This window comes from Haliotis rufescens, unplaced genomic scaffold (assembly GCF_023055435.1).
Source record: "Haliotis rufescens isolate VD_foot unplaced genomic scaffold, xgHalRufe1.0.p SCAF_8, whole genome shotgun sequence".
In the NCBI taxonomy this organism is placed as follows: Eukaryota; Metazoa; Mollusca; class Gastropoda; order Lepetellida; family Haliotidae; genus Haliotis; species Haliotis rufescens.
In genome coordinates this window covers 613,655-635,397 of record NW_025964372.1, presented here as the reverse complement: position 1 = coordinate 635,397, position 21,743 = coordinate 613,655, and the positions used below count along the sequence as shown (strand labels likewise).

Genomic DNA, 21,743 nt, shown 5'->3' with positions numbered 1-21,743 from the left:
TAAATGTATACCTGAAGGAAATTCGCCACGTTATATTTTTATTAATGTATAACTCAAGTGTGGACAACTACTTGTCTTACATTTGGATTTTAACGTTTAATTGGCGGAACATTGACAGCTAAAGATTGCATCAGGTGCGCGTTTCAAAATAGGGGCCGACCATTTGAGATTCATGGGTGGAGGTGGGTCATGGTCTGTTGGGGTTTGGGTGTGCGTTGCTGGGGGGTGGAGGGGTTGTGGAGCTGTTGTAGTGATAAGCCCAACATTCTGTTCTTTTAATCGAAATTTTCCATACTATACCCGAATATAATTGGTAATATACTGTTACTTTTTTGTGTTACCGATTCCAACGTTTCTTATAAATTGGGAAATAAGCTAAAAGTATCTGATTTCAACTGGCCAAAGGGCACTTTCAGGATTTTTATAGATCATTCTTCTATATCATAACAAAATCTGAAATATGTCTTCAGGACATTTTGGATGACAATCATTCAATGTCCCAGAAAAGGAACCGATGCGGTTATTAAAATCGATAGCTGTGTGGGAACTTTGTAGATACACATAAACAAAAAGATACTAGAATATACACTACTGCCTAGAAGTTCATTCCCCTTACACGCATGGGCAACGCGTTACGCAACCAGTGTGCATCGGGTTGGTCACGCGTGTGAGACCCGTGTGCAACGCGTTGCACACGGGTGTGCACCCCGTCCGCCACTCGTGTGCAACGCGTGACACACTCATTAGAGGGGGAACAAACTTTTGACCAAAGGAGGACCCGTCTTAAGCTGAACCTGGAGGTGGTAACAAGGAGAGAAAATTTGGTTATCCTGACGAAAAATGATAATACACATGTATTTCCTAATGTCTCCTTTCTTTATGTGATTTTGTGGGAATAACATGAATACTGTTGCGATTAAATAGATCTGTTTTGTTTTATACGACCATTGCTTCTAAATCCGATGGTGTTAATTAAGAGAATACATGGTCCTGGAACATGTTATTGCAATTGAAATGCTTTTATTGTGATTTGACATTAACCGTCTGTAGTACGACTTTCAGTGATAATATGTATGAGGTTTGGCGGCGCATTGTTTTTATTGGACCCTGATTACTTTATGATGACTTGGACTCTTTATCACAGCTCCATAGCCGTGAGGCTGGAAAAGAGCAGCATGTAATTAATGAGGGTGGGTTATATCATTGAGGATACACTTGAGGGAGAGAATACTAATTACCGTACTACAGGAAGAGACCTGTAGACGTAAGCGCGGGGTTGTGTTTTAGCTGGCCGTTTGATAATGGCCGCCAGGAGAAGTGAGCTTTGCCTGCATCATCTAAAATAAATAATAAGATACAGCAGTGTTATTTTCACGGTCTGTTGAATAAACTCCCAGCGCAACGGTCAATGTATCTTCTACTTGATCCTTGATACATCATTTTGTCTTTCACAATATATAGTATTTCAACGTACAAAGGACACTGATCTAAAGCAATTCCGCGGGAGTAGTTGTTACCTGTGCATTACTGTATTTTCCCAGTGAGTACCCGGATGATATAGCAGAAATCTAGACTTGTTCGCGACCTGTGCTCGCCATTCGTAAGCGCATTTTAATTGAAAGTAGAAGGACGTATGGTCACACTGATCAACAAAAATGAAATACAGTTTTTGAAATGTAGGTATATTTGTGGGGAGCATCGGTAATGGTGATGCAGTTTTGATAAGTCACTTGCTTAGTAATTGTGCAATCTTCGTGTACACTATTTTGACTTGCAACACAGAGTAAATATTTCACTGAACATTGCTTATTTTACCGTGTGTATATGTTTACATTCAAAATGTAAACAGATTTCACTAAGGAAATGTATTAAAACGCCTAAATATTCAGTTTATTTCACAAATTAACTGAAAAATATGTCCATCTTTATTAATATGATAACGAATTCCAAATATGTTTAATACCATCACCAAGTACAGTTCTGTATTGTTTGGCTTCTTTTCTTAGCATAATTAATATATTGTGATGTGTTTAAGCTCTCTTGGTCGTCTTTATCATTTTTAGTCAGTCGGTTAAATAAATGAATGGATTATTCAGTCAATTTGTAAAATGACTGAAATATTTAGATATTTAATAAATTGCCTGAGTGAATCATATTTTACACATTGACTGTAACATATACACGCTTACAAAAGAAAATACTTGTGAAAACACCGTCTATCGCGCATCGAAAAACTTCCCAACCAAACGGAAAGGAACAAGAATGATTCTGTTCAAAGCTGCAGCGAATGAATGAAAACAAAATGCAAATATCATTATAACAACCTACCAAAGTTATAATGTATCCGGGAATATCAACATACAGGAACAATATCCATTGCGTCTGCAGCTGTACAAAAATACTTATTCGATGTAAAATGTCTATGTGAGAATCAAATACTTTAATAATAATTATTTGTAAACAATATTTGGAAACAATATTTGGAATATATATGAAATATATTAAAATATTTAAATATATCGTTTTTAAACGTTATTTAAAGGTATCGAATAGTATAACCCGTGTTTGTTTCTTAACTGATCACTTATTTTGTTTCAATTGTTTCACATAGGTGCCAAGTTAGCTGAGAAAGCCCACGTGACAACTATTTTTATAATGTCCACGGTTCTTAAAAACATACATTGAGTTAGATAACAATGAACAACTAGTCAGTGTATTATCGGTTACCCTTTGAACAAAGTACATTCGATGGTCCTTCAGCATCAACATTGTCGAGGTGTAATTTCATTTGTTTCTTATAATAAAGCTTGAAATTCTTTATGATCCTGGCATCTAGTGTTAATTGTTAAAGTTAATCTCTGCAGCCGGTGCGTGTCAAAACACGGGGTTGTGTACTCGCGGGCAGATGACCACGGAGTACGCTGACCACTGTGTCGGATTAACGAGACTGATTAATGAGTGATTTCAGTAATTCGTTGCAAATTAGGTGTGTCGGAGTCGGAGTGCGAGAATGTCGGATTAACGGGACTAAATAGCGCTGAATCAATCGGTTCCCATCATTTGTGTCGGATAAAGCCGAGCGTCGGATTAACGAGTGTCGGATTAACGAGACTTGACTGTATGTTGTTTTTACATCTGTACTTCACGCCATGATATGAGTATTCCCTAGGTTTAGTAACCCTACCTTCACATGTAAACACTTACTTTTGACGTATCCACTGTGCAAGATAACAGTAATTAATCAATCAACGTATTTCCTGTTGATCCTTTGATGTCTGGGAATGATCAGTTGATTTACAAAAAAAGTAAAGCAACTGATCATACATCACTTGCTGGGCTGCGACGTGCATAACTCACATTCCACCTCACTTCAAACCTGGATTTAGATTAAATAATTACCCCACGTACAAGAAAGACCAAATTTGAACCTTTATCGGGTAATCTGAGTTGTGCTACAACTAAGTATACATGTTATAAATTCATTAACTGAGCAGCAAGTGAATTACGACAAATACACAAGTGTAGGGTTATACCAGAAAATGTGGATGACAACAAGGGAGTAGTAATTGTATCATCCACGCAATCCGAAATCCGCAAATGCTTTCACTCAGGGATACTTTTTTATTATCAAACTGTAACAATCAGGGGTATTTCCAAATGACGACATCCGATGAGCTTTCGCCGTTATTTGTCTGTTTGTTTAGGCTGAAGAAATTAATTACCATGCGCCCTTTGTTGAAATCTTCAAAGATCACGGGTAACCAATCAGTTTTCAAAAATGCGTAAGTTTATTTAGCTGTCCTTGCAGACTGGTAGCCCAGTCTCTTGTCACGCTCGGTTGCGTTAACGAGCAAATTGACTCACGGCAGCTAGTAAGCCCAAGCGGAAATCCAAAGGTCGTGCTACCTGAAGAATCAACCTTCATTTGCGAAATATCTACTGCTCTCAAAATCAATATTTCTCCCAATACTAAAAGTCAGAACTTTCTAACCAAGGAGTACCAGTTGAAACTGGTCGATGGCTGAACATTCCCAGGGAAGACAACCAGTGTCCACTCTGTGATTCTATCGCCGTGGGAGATGAATTGCATTACATCCGATGTGAAGCTTTTCACCAACGGCGATATGAACTCTTAAATAAGCAATATCTTAAGTTTCCAAACATTTAAGAAAATTATGACCACTAACAGTGTAAGAAATCTTAAAGGCCTATCTAAATTCCTTAACAATGTGTACAATACAATTGGTAAATTGTATTAGTATCCACGTATCCTATTTTTATTAAATTGTACATAATAAAAATTGTAGATAATTGTATGTCATGTTATTCTAAGAATAAATGAGTTTGAGTCCGACACCCGAGAAGAAGCCAGAGATTAGTGCCCCTTTTTGAATAGTTTACAATCATGTGTTTTACCGTTAGCTGTGTTGGCTTAAACGTATTTTTATTTCAAAAGAAATCTGTATCGGTAAAAAAGCAAAACATGCTTATGTAATACCTCTCCAGGTAACAACTTAACAACCGCTGGATATATATAAGAGAGTGATGAACATAAACATACAAAATGCACAAATGAAAGCAAGCAAGTGGTGTCTTTGAAATAAGGTAATGCAGTTTTCCTTTACTACATGCATAAACTTAAGCTACTCAAACCTTTTGCTTTTGACAATGATGTCATGAACTGATTTAAGAAGAGTCATGTTTGTAGAACTGCTTAACTACTGCCATGTAATATAATTTTTAGACCATACCCATGTGTGTAGAAATACACAGTGTTTCTGATATTATCGTATTTTTTAACAGTTATAGAAAAAGTGAATTGCATCTTCAAGGTGATATCCACAAGTGCAGTCTGGTATGTCTGATACATGTCGTCTAAACTTATCAGCGTTTAAGTCACTGCAGCCGAGCCTAAGGCGACAGTGGACAATTTGGCATGATCTATGAAAATATTTGAAGTCAAAATTATTAATAATTGCATCAGAACGATTAATTAAGGATTTGATTTCTTTTAATGAGCAAGCATTAGTTACTTCATCGGATAGAGGGTTCCGCAGGTTGATCATATCCAGAAAAAATGATAATAAGCATAGGACTGTGTTCTACATTTGATTGTTTGTATGTTGAATCTTTTCCTAAGGTTATATTTCCTGTTATCAGAGAATTGAATATACACTTTTCAAATAATTTGGCTAAGCAACTTGTGAGTGCTACAAGTCTATAATTTGAGCATTCATGTTCATCGCTGACACTGACACCGCATCAGCCCGGCAGTGGACTTGACACAATTATTTGCGCACCGATTATATAACTCCTACAGACAGGTGGGGTGGTTGTTCAAAGCGAAACGGACGACCCCGTCTGTTATCTAATAAATGCTGTGCGGCGCCTTTGATCTTGCCTCCAACCATACACCTTATAGTAGTAAACGACGATCAGGATGGCCTGGAAATAAACACAATTCTGTCTGCCCGGTGCATCCACAATTAACTAGAATGCTTCATATCTACAAATATATATAGAAAATAGATTGCACTTCTTTATTTAATCATTACCCTTTTTTACCCTAATAGTACAAGTGCTTCCCCGTGTGCGAGATAGGCTTAAGTCGGAAAGCGCACGTTATATCTCCGAGGTACCTATCTACCAGAACTCTATTTGCTGTTCTGGCCATACATAAATATATGTAAGTTACGTACATGGGGAGGCTAGATTATTTACAGCTTACAGCAATATAGTGCAAATATTATGTTCAATAAAAGAAAACGTTGATAGATCTATAACACACTTTTTGTACTATTAAACCAACTGTGGACTTTTAAGACATTTTCGCTTATTGTAATAACATCTAGCTAACCAATCATGTCTATCTCTGAAATCCACAAGCATAGTTGCTGTCAAACCTAAAAAACATATTCAGGGAGGTCAGTTTTGATTTGCCAAGCACCTTAAGGTGAGTTTATTTTTAAACTGTCAAAAGCGATTGTCCCTTCAATACTAGTATATGTCTGGAAGCTGTCTCTCGGACTGTTATGGGTTATGATGTATTTTATGATATAACTGGGGAATGTTCAAATTAGTTACTGTCGTTTAATCCAACGTTCTAACTGTCAACTGTCTCAACAGGATCATAGGTTTGGTTATATATCTCCTCCCTGTCTCTATGTCTTAAGTTGTTAATCGGTAACTGCGGTCCAAATGTATCAACTTATTCATCTATTGTTGCAAACTTGACTGATTTAAACATATCTTATTGATCATGAACTACTCAGTCAGTCAAGCACCTGTATCAGAAATGTAAAACCAGCCATGTTTCATGTAGTCCCAATATCACTGAAAAATGCCGATGTAACGTGACAAATAAATTTACTCACAGGCAATATATTTTTCGTGAGAGTGAAGCACAATTTTATTAAAGTTTTATTAACAATTTCATAAACTATAATAATATTAATATTAAAATTCATCATCACTTGCCAAGTTTATGAAAATGTCCCCATTTGGGAGATGTCACATATAAACAAGGATTCGAACTAAGTTTGATCGTCTTTGACACTGAGGTTTATCCCCACTTTGCCAGCAAACTGCAGAAGATTAACAGTGAGTGAGTGAGCATCGTTTCTATGTTTATACAAGAAAAGATGTCATGCCAAAAACGCTCACAGTAGTTAGTAAGTAAACTCACGACCTATCATGACCTGGTTGAGTGACTTCCTCAAATGAACGTGAAAGGATTACCCACAGAGAAAGAAAGGATTAAAGTCACCCATAAATCTTATCCTAACGTAGTACTCCAACTTCTAAATGCCTCTCAAAGAAGGATTAAAATCCTAAAGATATCCTATCTACGTGGTATAGGTACTCACAACCTCTAATAATAAACTGTTACGTTTGGTATCCCCAGCAATACTCACTATGGTAATTGGGCAAATGTAAAAATCACAAACCCTAACGAGATTCTGTCTACATGGTCACACCCGGTGATTGTGAAGATCTCAAATTTTATCAACTGTCAGACAGCATGGCTGTTCATATTCATTTACAACATCCTCTTATAATTAGTATAAAAGTGTCCCACACAAAACCTTCTTTTATTTATTTTTCAAAATACAACACAGAAAGTTGGGTGTGGGGAAATGGGACATATTCCTACGTGAAATAATAAGACATTAGTAGTGGTGACGGCTATGTCATAATTGAACTGTCTAAAGCATAAATTTGGCGAACGAAAAACGTTATATTTGCAATCAAATGGAATGACTCGTGTGGGCAAATGAATATGTTCGCAATCCACAAACAATTATTTTATTAATGGCGAACATTTACCAACCCGCGACAATCGTGTCAACACGGGGGTTTCTTAGCAATAAACTCGCATCTAAATTCACTACTGTTCTACTGTCGGCTAGCCACAATGGCTAGACTGGACCCTAGTGGAATGGTTCATGCCATAAAAGTCTAGCAACCGAACACTAATTAAGATGGGCCGACCTTGTATTTACGGTCTGGTGAACACAGCTCAATGGCCGCTCATTAACTCAAATTTCACATCTCACTGTTTTGTTTTATTTCACTATTCATTTGATAAATTTGTCAACTTCAACTGGAACCCGGTCCCGTGTTACACGCGTGGCACACGCGTGTGCAACGGGTTGCACACGCGATTCACACCCGTTGGACACGGGTGTGCAACGGGTGTGAATCGCGTGTGCAACCCGTTGAGCACCCGTGTCACATGCGTGTTACACGCGTTCTCAACGCGTGTTAGGGGAATGAACTTTTAGGCAGTAGTGTATTGTCCTGAGCCAAAGCAGATGCTCACCACGGACATGACGGATACTGAGTTTTGCAATGACTAGGAATTGCGTTGTTTTTTTTGTCTTTGTACATGTGGGCATCGCCCCCGTGTTTTGACGTCATGTAACGGAAAATTTGTTTTCGACACAAAACAAGTACGTTTTCGTATCGAATGTGTCACGTTATACATTTAATTTTCCATCATGGGGTTAAAAATTCAATATTATACAAGTCCGTTAAATTGCAAAGTCAGAGGTTGGTCCAGTACCGCGCGACCGCAATTCTCGCACAGCGTTGATTTTTCAAAGCAATGCGTCTGAACATTAACTCGGCAACCAAGATTCCAGCGATAGTGTAGTCAATCACAAGCTTTTTGTCAGAGATCTCGCGAGACCCGAGTTGTATGCAACTCGCCGCCGTGTGAATGCCGAGTTGTATACAACTTTAGTTTGTGCAACTAATTGCATACAACAAGTTGTATACCACTAGTTGTATCGTGTGAATGCCCCTTTACCTAGGGCACCAAGAACAATGCGGGGTCAGACAACTTGGTATTTGGGATAAACATGATCTCATTGGATTTATAAAAAAGATCAGGTTTGTTGGCCTGGAAAGGTCTGAGTCTGTACACGGGACTGTTCCACAGAATGTTGTATTTATCACATTCCATGACGCCCTCTACATATGTTGGTCGTACCATGGATGGACCTCTGTGTCAAAACCACAAGCATGGCGAAGACGGTAATAAAAAGATCGAGCCACTCAGTCATGGCGCTTACGATACTATATTGATGCCAAGGCTGGTTATCCACTGACAATGTGTTGGACGGTCTCATTAAATTCTTTGCAAATTCTACGTTTCATATTTACATTCTGATGCAAAATCACACATTGACGGTTTCGAGTTAGAAGTGACTGGTCCTGAGCAGCAACAGAAAGCCTTCTGTTTCACTCTTCTGGCGGGGTGGGGTTGCGGCCCTTCTAAATGCATTGCTCATTAACTCGATGCAGTGGTCGTTCAGCTAACCTCTCCTTGAAATACTGAGTCTGGGCTGTTTTGATATGGGACTTTTCTTGGTTGACACTCATTTCTGTACCGTCCAGCAGTACAGAACCATCAACAAAATCAACACTGACATTCAGGTTATGTTCCCCCTTCCTTTGCTCGTTTAAGAAAACTGTGGAATATCTTGTCTTCATAATGAGTCTTGACATGCTTCTCAAATGGATAATCAGACAAGTAAAGGTCGCCCTTTTAAAAAAGGATTAGTTAGCATAGGCTTCCCAATAAGAATAGTGTCGAATCCCATCTCTTGTGAACATCTGCCTGTCGTCAGCTTGTTGCCCATGGTGGGCATACACGATACTGACTGACAATTGTGACATACTGAGAGATTAAAGGGAGGTCTGTGAGCTGATTTCAGTCCTGATCGATTATTAACTGACATCATCCTCCAAACTGCGGAATATACCTTCATTATTTTTATTCACGAGATAACTTGTAATGATCTTGATAATTCATGTTGTTTGACAAAACAGGTGTCTTCATGTACTGTTTTCAGGGACAAACAATGCTGGTTTGAAACGATCATTTTGCTCGAATTAACAAATTTTATTTATATTTATTATATATGTATTCCCTAAATGAGTATTTCACATCACAGACAACAACTGTTTCAGTCATATCTCAGCGGTTCAAGTGGGGAGTCAATACTCCTACCCAACACAGTGACTTATATTCCATTATAAATGGAAGAATTTTGAAGTGATTATTAATAAATACGTGTCACAGACATACTACCTGACATACTCAACAAGCGTTGATCACGAGATAAGAAATTGCATATATGAGAATGACCATAATGTTGCCGAGACTTTGTATCTAGGGAGTGATTTTTTCTCAAGCAGATGGAGGCCGATTTGTCTTATTTACACAGATTATCAGCTTTTTATTTCAAACGGTTTGTTTTGTCATGTGTTATGGGACTAAACATTCACTATCATCACTTACCCAGTACCTAACTGTTGACTGGTAGTGAGAAGTATTGTTGGAAGAATTATGTGTCAAAAACAGTGTCATGTCATGAGTAATTGGATTATCAGAAACCTATCATTCACCGGTGTCTTGACTGTCTAAGTAGCGTTATCGAAAGTGTTCACATAATTGAACCAGATAATTAAACATTATCACATGATTCACAATAGAAATATGAACTGTGTCCAGTCAACATGTATAGCTGTGGTTCATTGATCTAACGGCTGTTAATGGCACTCGTCACGTCCATCCACGTGTGCAGCACTTGCTCAAGGTCAATCCAGGCCTCCGCAGTTTTGAAACAGTTCTATGGTAGACATGTGGAAGACATCTCCAAATTTGACGCATCAGAGACCAAATCATGTTCGATGCATTTCCCTGTCTTGACTTGTATCATAGATATGATCCCGTGTTTCTTCAGGGAAAGAATTTGTTTGTCGCTTTTCATTTATGTTCATGAAAGAGTTTTGTTGCTTTTATCATTGGAAACAAAAGGTAGGGAGACTTGTACCATTTCGTTTTTTTCAGCTATGCCTATGCCGATGGGAGGATACACAAACCATAAGATTTCGAATAAATGTGGAAAGGGATTCTGGGTACATTAGGTCCCCTTTACACTATGTGTGTCGTATGAAGGTGTGGTCATGTGCGTTCATAGCGTGACATTGTGCCCCGAGTACTGAGTCCTGCGTTACCTTACAAGCAATCAGACTCCTTTCCTTTTGGCTTGAAACCCGTGGGGACTCAGGATTAATAAAGCTACTTGAATGTTGAGGTATCTTGGTGACTTGGTTGTGTGACATGTGTCGCAGTCGTGTGTGACGTTGAGCATCATATGAATGACTGGTTTAGTACAGCCCGCCGTGATATAGCGTGAATATTGCTCAATGCGACGTCACACAACAAACAAACAAAACCAATAGTTATAGCTATAATAATGAAACACACTGTTAGGACAAATATCAATATCGCATTTTGAACCCCACTGGACAGGTCAAATGCCATCTACTGATTTGGCAGAACAAATTAATAAAAATCTTAAGCACAGCTAGACATCAGAAGACATAAATCATACATGTATATGTTTACATTGTGCTAATTCTGGAGTTGTTAACGCGGATGCACACTTATTCATTCAAAAAAAATTCAACATAAATAAATAACTGTTTTGAAAATTCGATATCATTATTCATACACCGTGAACACTATCCAGTTTACATGATACCAAACAATCAAACACAAACTATATCTAAGTATTATCTTGAAAAGGAAGCCATTCGAAGCCGTCACTAAATAGCTTTTGTGCACAAGAAAAGTTTAGATTGAATGTGTTTTTCCAATCAGTGTCATTCCTTTGAAGGGGTTTGAAAAAGGTAATCCTTTTGATTTAATGGTTTACTGATGTTTCATGCTATTACTTTGTTCGGTCGATAAAGGAATAAATGTATTTCTTGCTATAGCCAGGTAAAAGCTGTTTGGGTTGGTCAGTCAAGAGGGGAAAATGAAAGCTACGACCACTTCTTGTGCAGTATATTTATTTTGTATATACTGAAGTGTGTATCTACAGAGGTATCTACTTCTCTTTATAAGAGGATTGCTGCAGCAAGAGACTGCGGACAATGCACAGGAACAGTTATTACTGCTACTTTAATCTGGTATAATTGTGAATCTGCAACATTTTAATTTGTAAACCATGGAAGATCGCACAACTGGGCAAATAAAACAAACATTAACTATTTATATTTTATTTTCTGATTGTAGATTTTAACTCTGGTTTCGTTGAATCATAAATTTAGGAACATATATCAGTGTCGCTTCAAACATGGCTTCATTCTACACGACATGCTTGTTGATTGAAGCTGAGAGTGGCGCGGCCGCCTGGTCCGAGGGTGCAGGTCAAAGGGGAGGACACTCCATCCACATTGAACCAGAAGGTGACGGATTCTGCCGCTGCCCCTGTGAGGCTTATGAGGATGTCGTCACCGATGCTGATGTCAGTCACTCTTTGCGGGGACATCGGGACCCACTTGGCCAACTCGCCCTGAACAAGCACCTGCTTCCTGTAATGATAAACCCACATCAGATATTTGGGGTGCGAATGTATCTAACAAATATGTTACTACGATCATGCTGTTATTATTGTGATAAGAAATAGCCTTAGCTCTTAAAGTTGTGAAAGAAAGAAAGAACGCCAAAGAAGGTTTCAACACATGTTCATAATGGCTTCTGGTTTGCTAATACAATCAATTTTGCCAATGATTATTTTCTTTGCTCCTTACCCTGCATGACATTAAGGTATAATTGTTGACATACTTTTAGAGTCACAATATTCTGTACAACACGTCCAGTTCTGATGTGGGAAAGGTATTAACAAGTAGCTGTATCAAGCGTCAGGATTTGCCACCGAATTACATCAATGTATGTTATACTGTGTCTTTATATGGTCACAGTAACGGAACTTGATCGAGGCTCTTTGTCCCAAATTAAATATGGCTTGAGACACACACTGAATCTACTAATAGCATCTACATGCATGGAACACATGTTTCTCTCAGTTGTCCTTTACTTCCGGGCAAAAGAACGTAAACACCATAGTTTCATGGTGGCTAAAACTGAAACAAACAACAAATGGTTACATCATCGTTGTGTTTTGAACCTTACCTTTGCAGTCTTTCGGCGACTGTTTTCAAGACAAGTACTACTGTTGAAACTTTTTTTGATAACGTTTGAGGTTGTGGGGTGTATTCTAATTTCAAGTGTATGCTTTCTTTTGCCAGGCAGATTCAAAGATATTTACGCCAAGAGTGTAATATGCAATGCCAACAATGTAGGGGATAGTGGGTATCATCAAGACTTATCTTCTGATCTATATGGTATTGGCAAATGTAAATGATATGATCATATCTGCTGGGGTGTAGGAGATAAGATCTAATGGCTACTAAAGGTTGGTTTGATGTGAAGAGGTAGTAGGTCAAATTCGAAGCATCTTGAAAGGAGAAACTTTGGTCATCACGTTGTACAAATGGTCAATTTTCATGTGTATACTTTCTTTTGCTCGGCAGTTTATTAGCGACATGAATATATACATATGCAACACTTCTGCATATTTAATATACATACCCTTGAACCTTAAGGACAGGCGAGACATAGAACAGACAGAAGTCCACGGTGCTGCAGCCACTCATGGTAATGGGGTCAGCGTCTGTCAGAGGCTGGATCTTGCTGGGGTTGTTGTAAGGGAAGATCATGGAAGTTTTGAACTGAAACAGCAACCAGATATTTACACATGAAGATCAACGATGCTCCCTGCCCCTACTTCAGCATAGGCCTTGTGCTGAAAGTGTGGACGAATGTAGAATATAAGTAAGAAGGCAAACTAGTTGTTTGGATGACTGTGCTAATATGGCATGTGACGTATCAACTCATTACCTTTGAATGTCAATAACGTTCTAACTGGCTTCATCTGAATGTTCTCCCGCCAGTCATTCACCTGACGAAAGGGCAAGATCTAGCCGTATAACGTTGTGTATGTATACTACTCAAAAGAAGTTAAGAAGACTTGTTTCAAGTGTGGGTGTTCTTTAACTTTTTTGAGTTGTATATGACAAGGAAGTTGTTGTACACAATACTCCTTGTCATGAGTACATGCAACTTCTAAATGTAAACTGAACAGAACACTGACAGAACACTTACTCCTTGGAAGCCAGCCATGCCCGGCGTCATCGTGTAATTACCAGTCAACTCCGCAGCAAGGATGATACCAAACTTGTTCTTCCCTCCGAAATATGAATATGTTGACCACACCTCTCCGTCTGGTCCCTCAAAGTCTCCCCAGGCCATCTGTCAGGCAAGATCAGGTTTCTTACACATCTTTCAAAAGTGGAGAGTTTGTTCGATATTATTTTCTCCAAAAAAGTTACTAAACCCTTTCCAAATCTCTGCATGTGTGAACTTACTCTTCGAATTGTATTGTCTATGGCAGTTGCAGGGCGGGATGGTTTCAAAATAAGTCCGTCCGCATTTACAGATCTGTAAACACATGTAGAAGACATGGATTAAGTTGCTGGGAGTGAATTACTCAACAGCTGTTATTGTAATTGATAATGATATTAGTTCTCACTGTTTTACAATCTTGGGTCCCTGGTCCAGATTCTGTGTGACGGTGGAATATTGTTGACTGCGGCAACATTCGCAATGACTGTTACTCACTATTGCAGATGCACAGACTCCAACACGCACCGTGATATGAAACACTAAATAATTATTGCGTTAACCAAACTGAGGTGAGGTGAAATAGGACTTAACGTCGCGATCAAGAATATTGCACTAATAGAGCGTCGTGTACGTATGTGTGGGGGGTTTAGTGTGTGTGGGTGTGTGTGTGTCTACATGAAAGTGACCTTCATCACTTAAGGCTTTCCTCCAACATACAGCTGACACGCCGTGATATGACGGAAATACTGTTGAAAGCGGCATTACAACTAATTCACTCCTTACTTAGTTTAAATACATCCTCGTGTTATTGTGGATGGATGTTGGCACCTTAAGAAGGGTGTAGGGTTATAATGTCTGCACATTTACATTTAACTGTCTGTAGACAATTAGTTATCCCCCGCCGCGCGAAAGCGCGAAGCGGGGGATATAGTATTCACGACCGTCCGTACGTCCGTCCGTACGTCCGTCCGTCCGTACGTCCGTCCGTACGTCCCACCTGTTTGTTGCCGCGATATCTCAAGAACTAAACACTGGATTGTCTTCATGTTTGGAACTATGGTGTATATACAGACACCGCAGACACCAGTCGGTTTTGGTGACCTTGACCCCATTTTCAAGGTCACAGCAGGCAAATCTGCTTTTGGAGTTGGAAAACGGTGTTGCCGCGATATCTCAAGAAGTAATCGCTGGATTGTCTTCATATTTGGAACTATGGTGTATATACAGACACCGCAGACACCAGTCGGTTTTGGTGACCTTGACCCCATTTTCAAGGTCACAGCAGGTAAATCTGCTTATGGAGTTAGAAAACGGTGTTGCCGCGATATCTCAAGAAGTAATCGCTGGATTGTCTTCATATTTGGTACTATGGTGTATATACAGGCGGGGGACATTTCGTCACTTCTGTGACAAATACTTGTTGAAACTGAGGTAAATTATACATATACTTCATGATCAAAGACTTGTTCGAGCCGCCGATCATATCACTTATCCCAACAGGTCCAGTGCTCAGAGTAGAGACAACTGCTAGTAGCGCTGTATTGGGCTCTGACGCGTCTGAAACGAAACAAAGCACTTGAGCTGTAAAATTAGCCAAAGTGTGTTTGTTGAACTGATTTCAGATTTGAAAAATTAAGACAGCTTAAATATAACCAAATCTTACTTATAAATCTGAAATATAAACAAAATGAAATGCATATATATATTTGGCATAGAAACACCAACTAAAGAGAACAGAATCTTGTCAGTATTATTATTGTTATTTCTGTAAAACTAGCAAACATCCTACAATGTAGTTCATGGAAATGTACCACGATTATATGTACTCCTACATACTGTATACAGAGTATCGTTCTTTTGTAGCTTTGTGAATAGCTTGAAGCTATTTCAGGGAAGAGGTAATTATTATCCTGATTGCAAATGCACTTAAAATTATTGTCCACAACCTTTTGTCCGAAATTGTCTGGTGGTCATTTGTGACACTAGGCAATTATTCTGTAAATGTACCGCGGTAGGTCGCACATGCAATGTGGCAGTACGGCAGAGTGCAACCCTACTCGTACGGAACTGTATTGCAGTAAAGAGTTAAGCAGTCGCAATCAGTCGTAAGCAGTGGATGTAGATGGTTTGAAAGTGTCCCCTTACTGTATCTATTGCCAGGTTGAACTGATGTTGTCCAGAAATTGTCCTTAAACGGAGCTAAACCAATGGCCCAAGCCAAGAGTGATGACACGCCGATCTTCCAGTGGTCGTTGCCTGGATGGTAGTCTCCACTTACCCTTGCCTGCGATGCATAACTCTTTCATCAAATACCTGCTATAAAGAGCTAAATTATTGTGAGCAGTAGTGTATTAAGACACAAAATCTGCTAACAAGTGAGTTAGAATTACCGTCGCATCATATAAATGTACTTCTGGATGGCATTCAGACAACATAGGTGTACCGCTCTGACTTTCAACACCCTTTTGACTATTAAATTTCAATAAATATAAACTTAAAGAAAAGATCAAGTTGTAAGTCACCAAGAGAAGATGAGGTAATGGTTTCTATCTGCTCAGATTGGTTCAGTCAAAGCAAGGTAAGTTTAACTTCAGTTTCATGATCAGGTAAATCGATGATCGGACGCAGTTCAATAACAATCAAATAGCTAATTCCCTTCCACTGATTTACAACTGAGACCCCCTTATCTGTTTCATATTAGATCTATGCAAAAATATTCTGTATGACAAAACATTCTCCTCAACACTGTATGACAAGAGGGATGACTTCAAATTTCCAGAAGCCAACTTTCCCTTCATGCCGTGCAATGTTCCTGGAGCTCCAGCCCTTGGTGTTTACATTTCAACTTTTGAGGTACAATCGAGCACCCTCTTATTACCAAGATTTCAAAGAGCGCAATACGACTCTTGCTTAGAAAGTATATGATCACCCATACCACAGTCAAGGACTTGGAAAAACTTGCAAAAAGTTTTATGGTAGACATGTCGATGAAATTTCCAAATTTGATGCATCAGTAACAAAATGATGCCCCATTTGCTAACTCACTCAGTAAACTCACAAAACAGTAAAGACTTATTGTATAAAGATAGAATTGATCATGGTCTTATGTCAGACAGCAGGCCTTCTATACACATTTAGGCAAACGTTTTATGTATAATATCTGTTTCAAAAATAATTTTAACAAAAATATGCAGTATCTTGTGCTCCAGAAAAAAAAGTTCTTATCATACCTTGTACGTTTCTTGTCACTATCTTTTCATCAACTGACATTTGTGCACACCCACCTGTGTTACTACGGGTATTTCCAGCGACTGAAGGGCGTGGCGGGGGTAGGCCATACAGTACTGGATTGTCAAGCCATTCTTTGCTGCTCCATTACCCATCTCCTTCAACCACTGCTTGGCTAGATGCACGTCAGTGTGAAGCTGGGTTACTATGTCAAACTGCTGGTCTAGGTAGTCCTTAAACAGAACAACGTGTTGAAGTGAAGTCATCTTGTATACATCTTTAAATAGTAACGCATTGATGCAGGTTGACTATAAAAAACTGTGACTTATGAATCACTTAAATGAATATTAGAGTCAACATTTATTTGGTAAACTTAGGATAAGCTTTTTGAACTGTATGTTACTGCACAAAGTCTTTCTACACAGTATTGATATCCGTGAATCTTTTTCAACTTAGGTGTTCTCAGACAAACGTGAAATAATTGTACAAAAGGAAATTTGTACCTGTTCATAGATAAACAGCCCCCACTGTCGTGCAGAAGACATAAGATCTGTCCAGAATCGCTGTAAACAACGTGATCGGTTGTTCATAACACGATAATATAGCAATAATATATAGTTTGCTTGATTAAATCATATTTGCTTCAAAAGCGCTTGTACCAAATCCCTGTGTTGATTCAGGGAATTGAATATCTCCCTAGCAAGCTATGATGGTCATATGGGACTTAATGGATCGGGTGGTCAGGCCCATTGGCTTGGTTAATAACCTGTCATTGTAACCCGACAATATCAATGACTGGTTTGTCTGGCTCATATTCGATGATTTAACCAGATATTTCTGGGGGCAGCATTGAACAACAAAGAAACAAGACATATGCTTACCTCTTCTGTTGGTATTGCATTTTTTCCATCAATAATGAAATTGTAGTTTCCTCCATTCTGCTTGGCATATGTATTATTGGATGACCTGAGAAAGGAAGTTATAAGATTCAAAACTCCAGCTTCCTAAATAGTGGGAGGGCAAGGTTTGCCCCATCGCCGTATTAAGGTACCGAACAGATTTACTCTGATTACATTTCTTGGTTTGCTGGCGCCAGAGCCCTGCTTATTGATTTCAGCGTGGTAACAGTATAAGACCTGCATCCCTTTGAGCTTTCTTCCAACATTAAAGCTGTTTTTGAAGTCTTTTGATTGTAGTTTCTTCACATCATTCGTTATTTTGATCACAGATTTACTAATTATGCTCGTGGGATTATAGGGATGAAGTTTTGGTGCCATTATCCCATGAATGTCACAACAGCCTGGTTGCCATCATACAGCTATATAAGTCCTGAGTGCTGTTCTGATTAATTTAAATAATCGAAAACAGATCAGTAGGTCCAAAAGACCGCTCGAACACATTTTTCCATAGTCAAACACAAACGAGTTCGGACCCTCTCTCAATCCTAACATACCTTTTTGCGTACCTTCTAACGTCAATAACAGTGTTAGAACCAACACTGAAACTTCGCTCCTAATTGTAACACAGAAGTTGTTCATCCACATATATTATCCTTACTTTTGCTATTTATGCCTTTTCACTGCTGCTATTGTAAGTTGCGGTCATATAGCTAGATTATGCCTGACTCAGTTGTGTTCTGAGAAATATAAGTAATATGATTAATCAAAAGGTCCAAATAACCGATCGAATGCAATTTTCCATAATCGACCACCAACGATGGTGAGGTACTTTGTTTTCTAAGAAACTTCACTGTGAATGTTAAAAAGTATCAGGCAACACTTTTTTATTAAAAATAAAGTCCTGAAATAAGTATTTGTGTTTGTTGTTGTTAGGTGCCATCTAGTTGTTCTGCACGTAACAGGTTATTTCTTCATATCCATGAACTATCGGTTGGGATGATCCATCGTCGACGATGATTTTAGAACTATTCTCAACACTATTGACTATTGCGTAAAACAACTTTCAGTCATTCACAAGTCGTGCTTTGAAGTTGAAGCAAACGTATGCAGGTAAGTTGAAACTTTATACAATATAAATCTTCATGGCTTTACTCAAGTCTTTGAAACTATCACCTCACTTGCAAATCAACGTCGTTTCTCTTTTATGTAAATGTACTAGTATCTTTAGCTTACAAATATTTTGATGTGACTGAAAATCTTACCAACAATGGCTGTAACCCAGAGCAGGAAGGTTTGTCTTGTTGTATAACCACCTACATATCAAACCAAAAACAACATATGTATATAACGGGCATTGTTACAAGCACTTTGTTCAATTCATCACATGCATGGTTTGATTTAAGACAACACTAAATGTATGCATTAACCTCAACTGTGGGTGATTTTAGAGATGTTCATAACATACGTATATACATATACCACGCTTGCATGGTCTAGTGGATAGAGCATTTGCCCGGAGAACGGAAGATAGGTGGATCGATCTCCGTCCACGTCATACCAAAAGGGGTTGAAAGATGGTACTTGTATGTACAAAGACTGGTCGGCTCAGAATCAGTATACTGTGCCTGAGTTGGGTAATCATGTTAAACCGTGGCATGGTATCTCAGTGGGCTAGCACTATAAACTCGGTATTAGTCTGGACTAGTACAAGCAGCCACGCCCACGCGCGCAATGATCTTGAACGCGACTTTAAACCCCATTTCACCTCATCCTCTGACACATTCCTTTCATGTCACGTTTTCTTATACAATCCTGTCATGCATCCCCGAGAAAGGGAGCCATTTGAGAAGCACGATTACACGCTTCCTTCACATACTCCATTCCGTTTGGAACCACGTCAGTCATGGCCGTCCACTGCACGATGCCACCATGGGAATCTTTATAGTACCACTCTTGGTCATACGCGAAAAATCTGGAAAAGAAAGAATGAAAACTTGTTTATTTTCTCAGATGGTTTAAGGTATCCATCAAATATGGTGTTTACTATTTTCGGTTGGTATTTGTGGATGTATCAGGTTTTTTTGGTTTGAACTTCCAGGTTTTGCTAGTTTGGGAATAGTAGTGTGTGCTCTTTATAATATCAAAGGCATTTCTTAATCTACTAAACGATTCTATTAATTTCGATCCCATAGATACAGATATAAATATTACCTTATTTTATAAAAAAAATAAATCTCACAAAAATCATGGCAGGATTTATGGACATACCTGACAGGAAGACCAATCTGTTGGATGTAACTGACAATATCCACGACAGTGTCCTGGTAATTTTTGCCTTCCTCTAGGTTCTTGTAGTAATATGCACCTGTCAAGGGAAATTGAGTAAATACATGATTGCGTTATACATGATATCAGAAATGTTACAGGTATGTACACTGAAAGTAGGTGTATTTTCAAACTTGGGAGCAATTGGAAATGAGTCCTAATTCCAAAATTGATTTTGGATCACAAGTACAATTCTCTATTCGTCTGGAAATCCATATGTATAAACTATACAAAAAAAGTAGGGGATTCACGGAACTAACTTCAGTTAGTGTCTAGTAATAGTTGTATGATAATAAAGAACGAATGGGACATATTACTACCAGTAGCGAAGTATGACATTAAAAGTTAGGATTGCCAACGATTTTGATCTAGGGGTAAGATGCGAAATTTCGTTTTGAGATCAGTAGTGCATAATACCGCAATGATTTGTCAGCCATTCATTCATTCGATGAGGCATACAGTGTATAATTCTCCCCATGGCGATTTGAGGGAGTCTGTCCTCATTCCTCTTGCAACGCCTGGCCAAGTTCAGCCGACGTGTTCAATGGGGAAAGCTCTGGGCTCATCGCTAGCCATGGCATTCTATGGATGTTATGCTTCTTGAAGCGCGCATTAACGATTCGAGGACAGTGAGCACGAGCGTTGTCATCCTGAAAGACGGAACGTTGAGCCACGCGCCTTGCAAACGGGACAACAAAGGGTGTCAGTATGTAGTCCCGATAGTACTGTCAAGTGACCCTTCCGTGCACCATATGGACTGGGGTTTGCTGTCATAGTGATGCCACCGCTTGTCATAAGCAATCCGCAAAATCTTGTCTCATTAAATGAAGTCACAGGCTCATATTGGCTTCATCTTCATTTCGATGTCGTCAGACACGAACACGCCTATCAAGGAAGTGCAAAGAGAGTCATGACATGTGACCAGCGACGACGTTGTACACACCATTAACATCTGTTGGCAATATGATGATTTGTAAGGTATGGCACAACACGTGGCAATAAGCTGATCCGTAACTCTTTTGCAGCCATTTGATTCCCGTTTGAGAAGCATTTCGTAGAGCCTGCTTTCAGATCACTCGATCCTGTAATCTTGTAGTTGATTTGGGACGCCCTGAACGGGGTCGATCGCCAACGTTTTAGATCTGTTGGTACCTGTTCCATAGTCTGCTAATCACAGACTGTGAAACATTATTGGTCACTGCATGCTGTGTTCTGCCAGATCCAACATGCCTGTAGACACTCCGCATCATTCCTGCATTAAGACTTATCTTTGTTCTAATACTTCCAGTTAACAATTATAACTAATTATTCCCTGCTGTGTTAATGATATATTTTCATGTTTTGAATATCTGGAGTAACCACTAATGTAAAAACATCCGTGAAGATGATGCTATAAAACAATTAATCTGTAGGATAGTACAGGGCACAGGGCACATATACCGTCAAGTAGGAAATGGTACGATAAGCATAGCTATTTTTGATTAAATATTTCAAATGCCACTACAGAGTTGTAGATGAACATCTAGTTACCATTGTCAATCCAGTAACCAAGATAGTTGACTGTCAAATCAGATTTGACAAATTCGTCCTTGTGCCCATACCACGTCTGAAGTATTTCTCCCCAACTGACAAAGGCCTGAATTAAAGAAATATATATAGTCATTTACGATAACAAAGAATTCCTTGATTAAGTGTTGCCATCCAGAGTTTTCGGCTTTATTCCATTTGATTTAGTCCCCCTCTGT

The 21,743-nt window shown here is 38.9% G+C and overlaps 1 protein-coding gene across 1 annotated transcript in view; it reads right to left on the bottom strand.

Moving 5' to 3' along the window:
- Positions 1–21,743, bottom strand: part of LOC124119084 — a 61,197-nt gene that overhangs the window by 35,755 nt on the left and 3,699 nt on the right. Inside the window, exons 5-11 of the mRNA XM_048389188.1 lie at positions 21,529–21,634; positions 19,942–20,038; positions 19,550–19,645; positions 18,936–18,986; positions 17,656–17,740; positions 17,278–17,337; positions 16,831–17,007 (exon numbers count right to left, since the gene is read on the bottom strand). Of these exons, the coding sequence (XP_048245145.1) occupies positions 16,831–17,007; positions 17,278–17,337; positions 17,656–17,740; positions 18,936–18,986; positions 19,550–19,645; positions 19,942–20,038; positions 21,529–21,634 (672 nt within the window). The remainder of the gene's footprint in view (positions 1–16,830; positions 17,008–17,277; positions 17,338–17,655; positions 17,741–18,935; positions 18,987–19,549; positions 19,646–19,941; positions 20,039–21,528; positions 21,635–21,743) is intronic.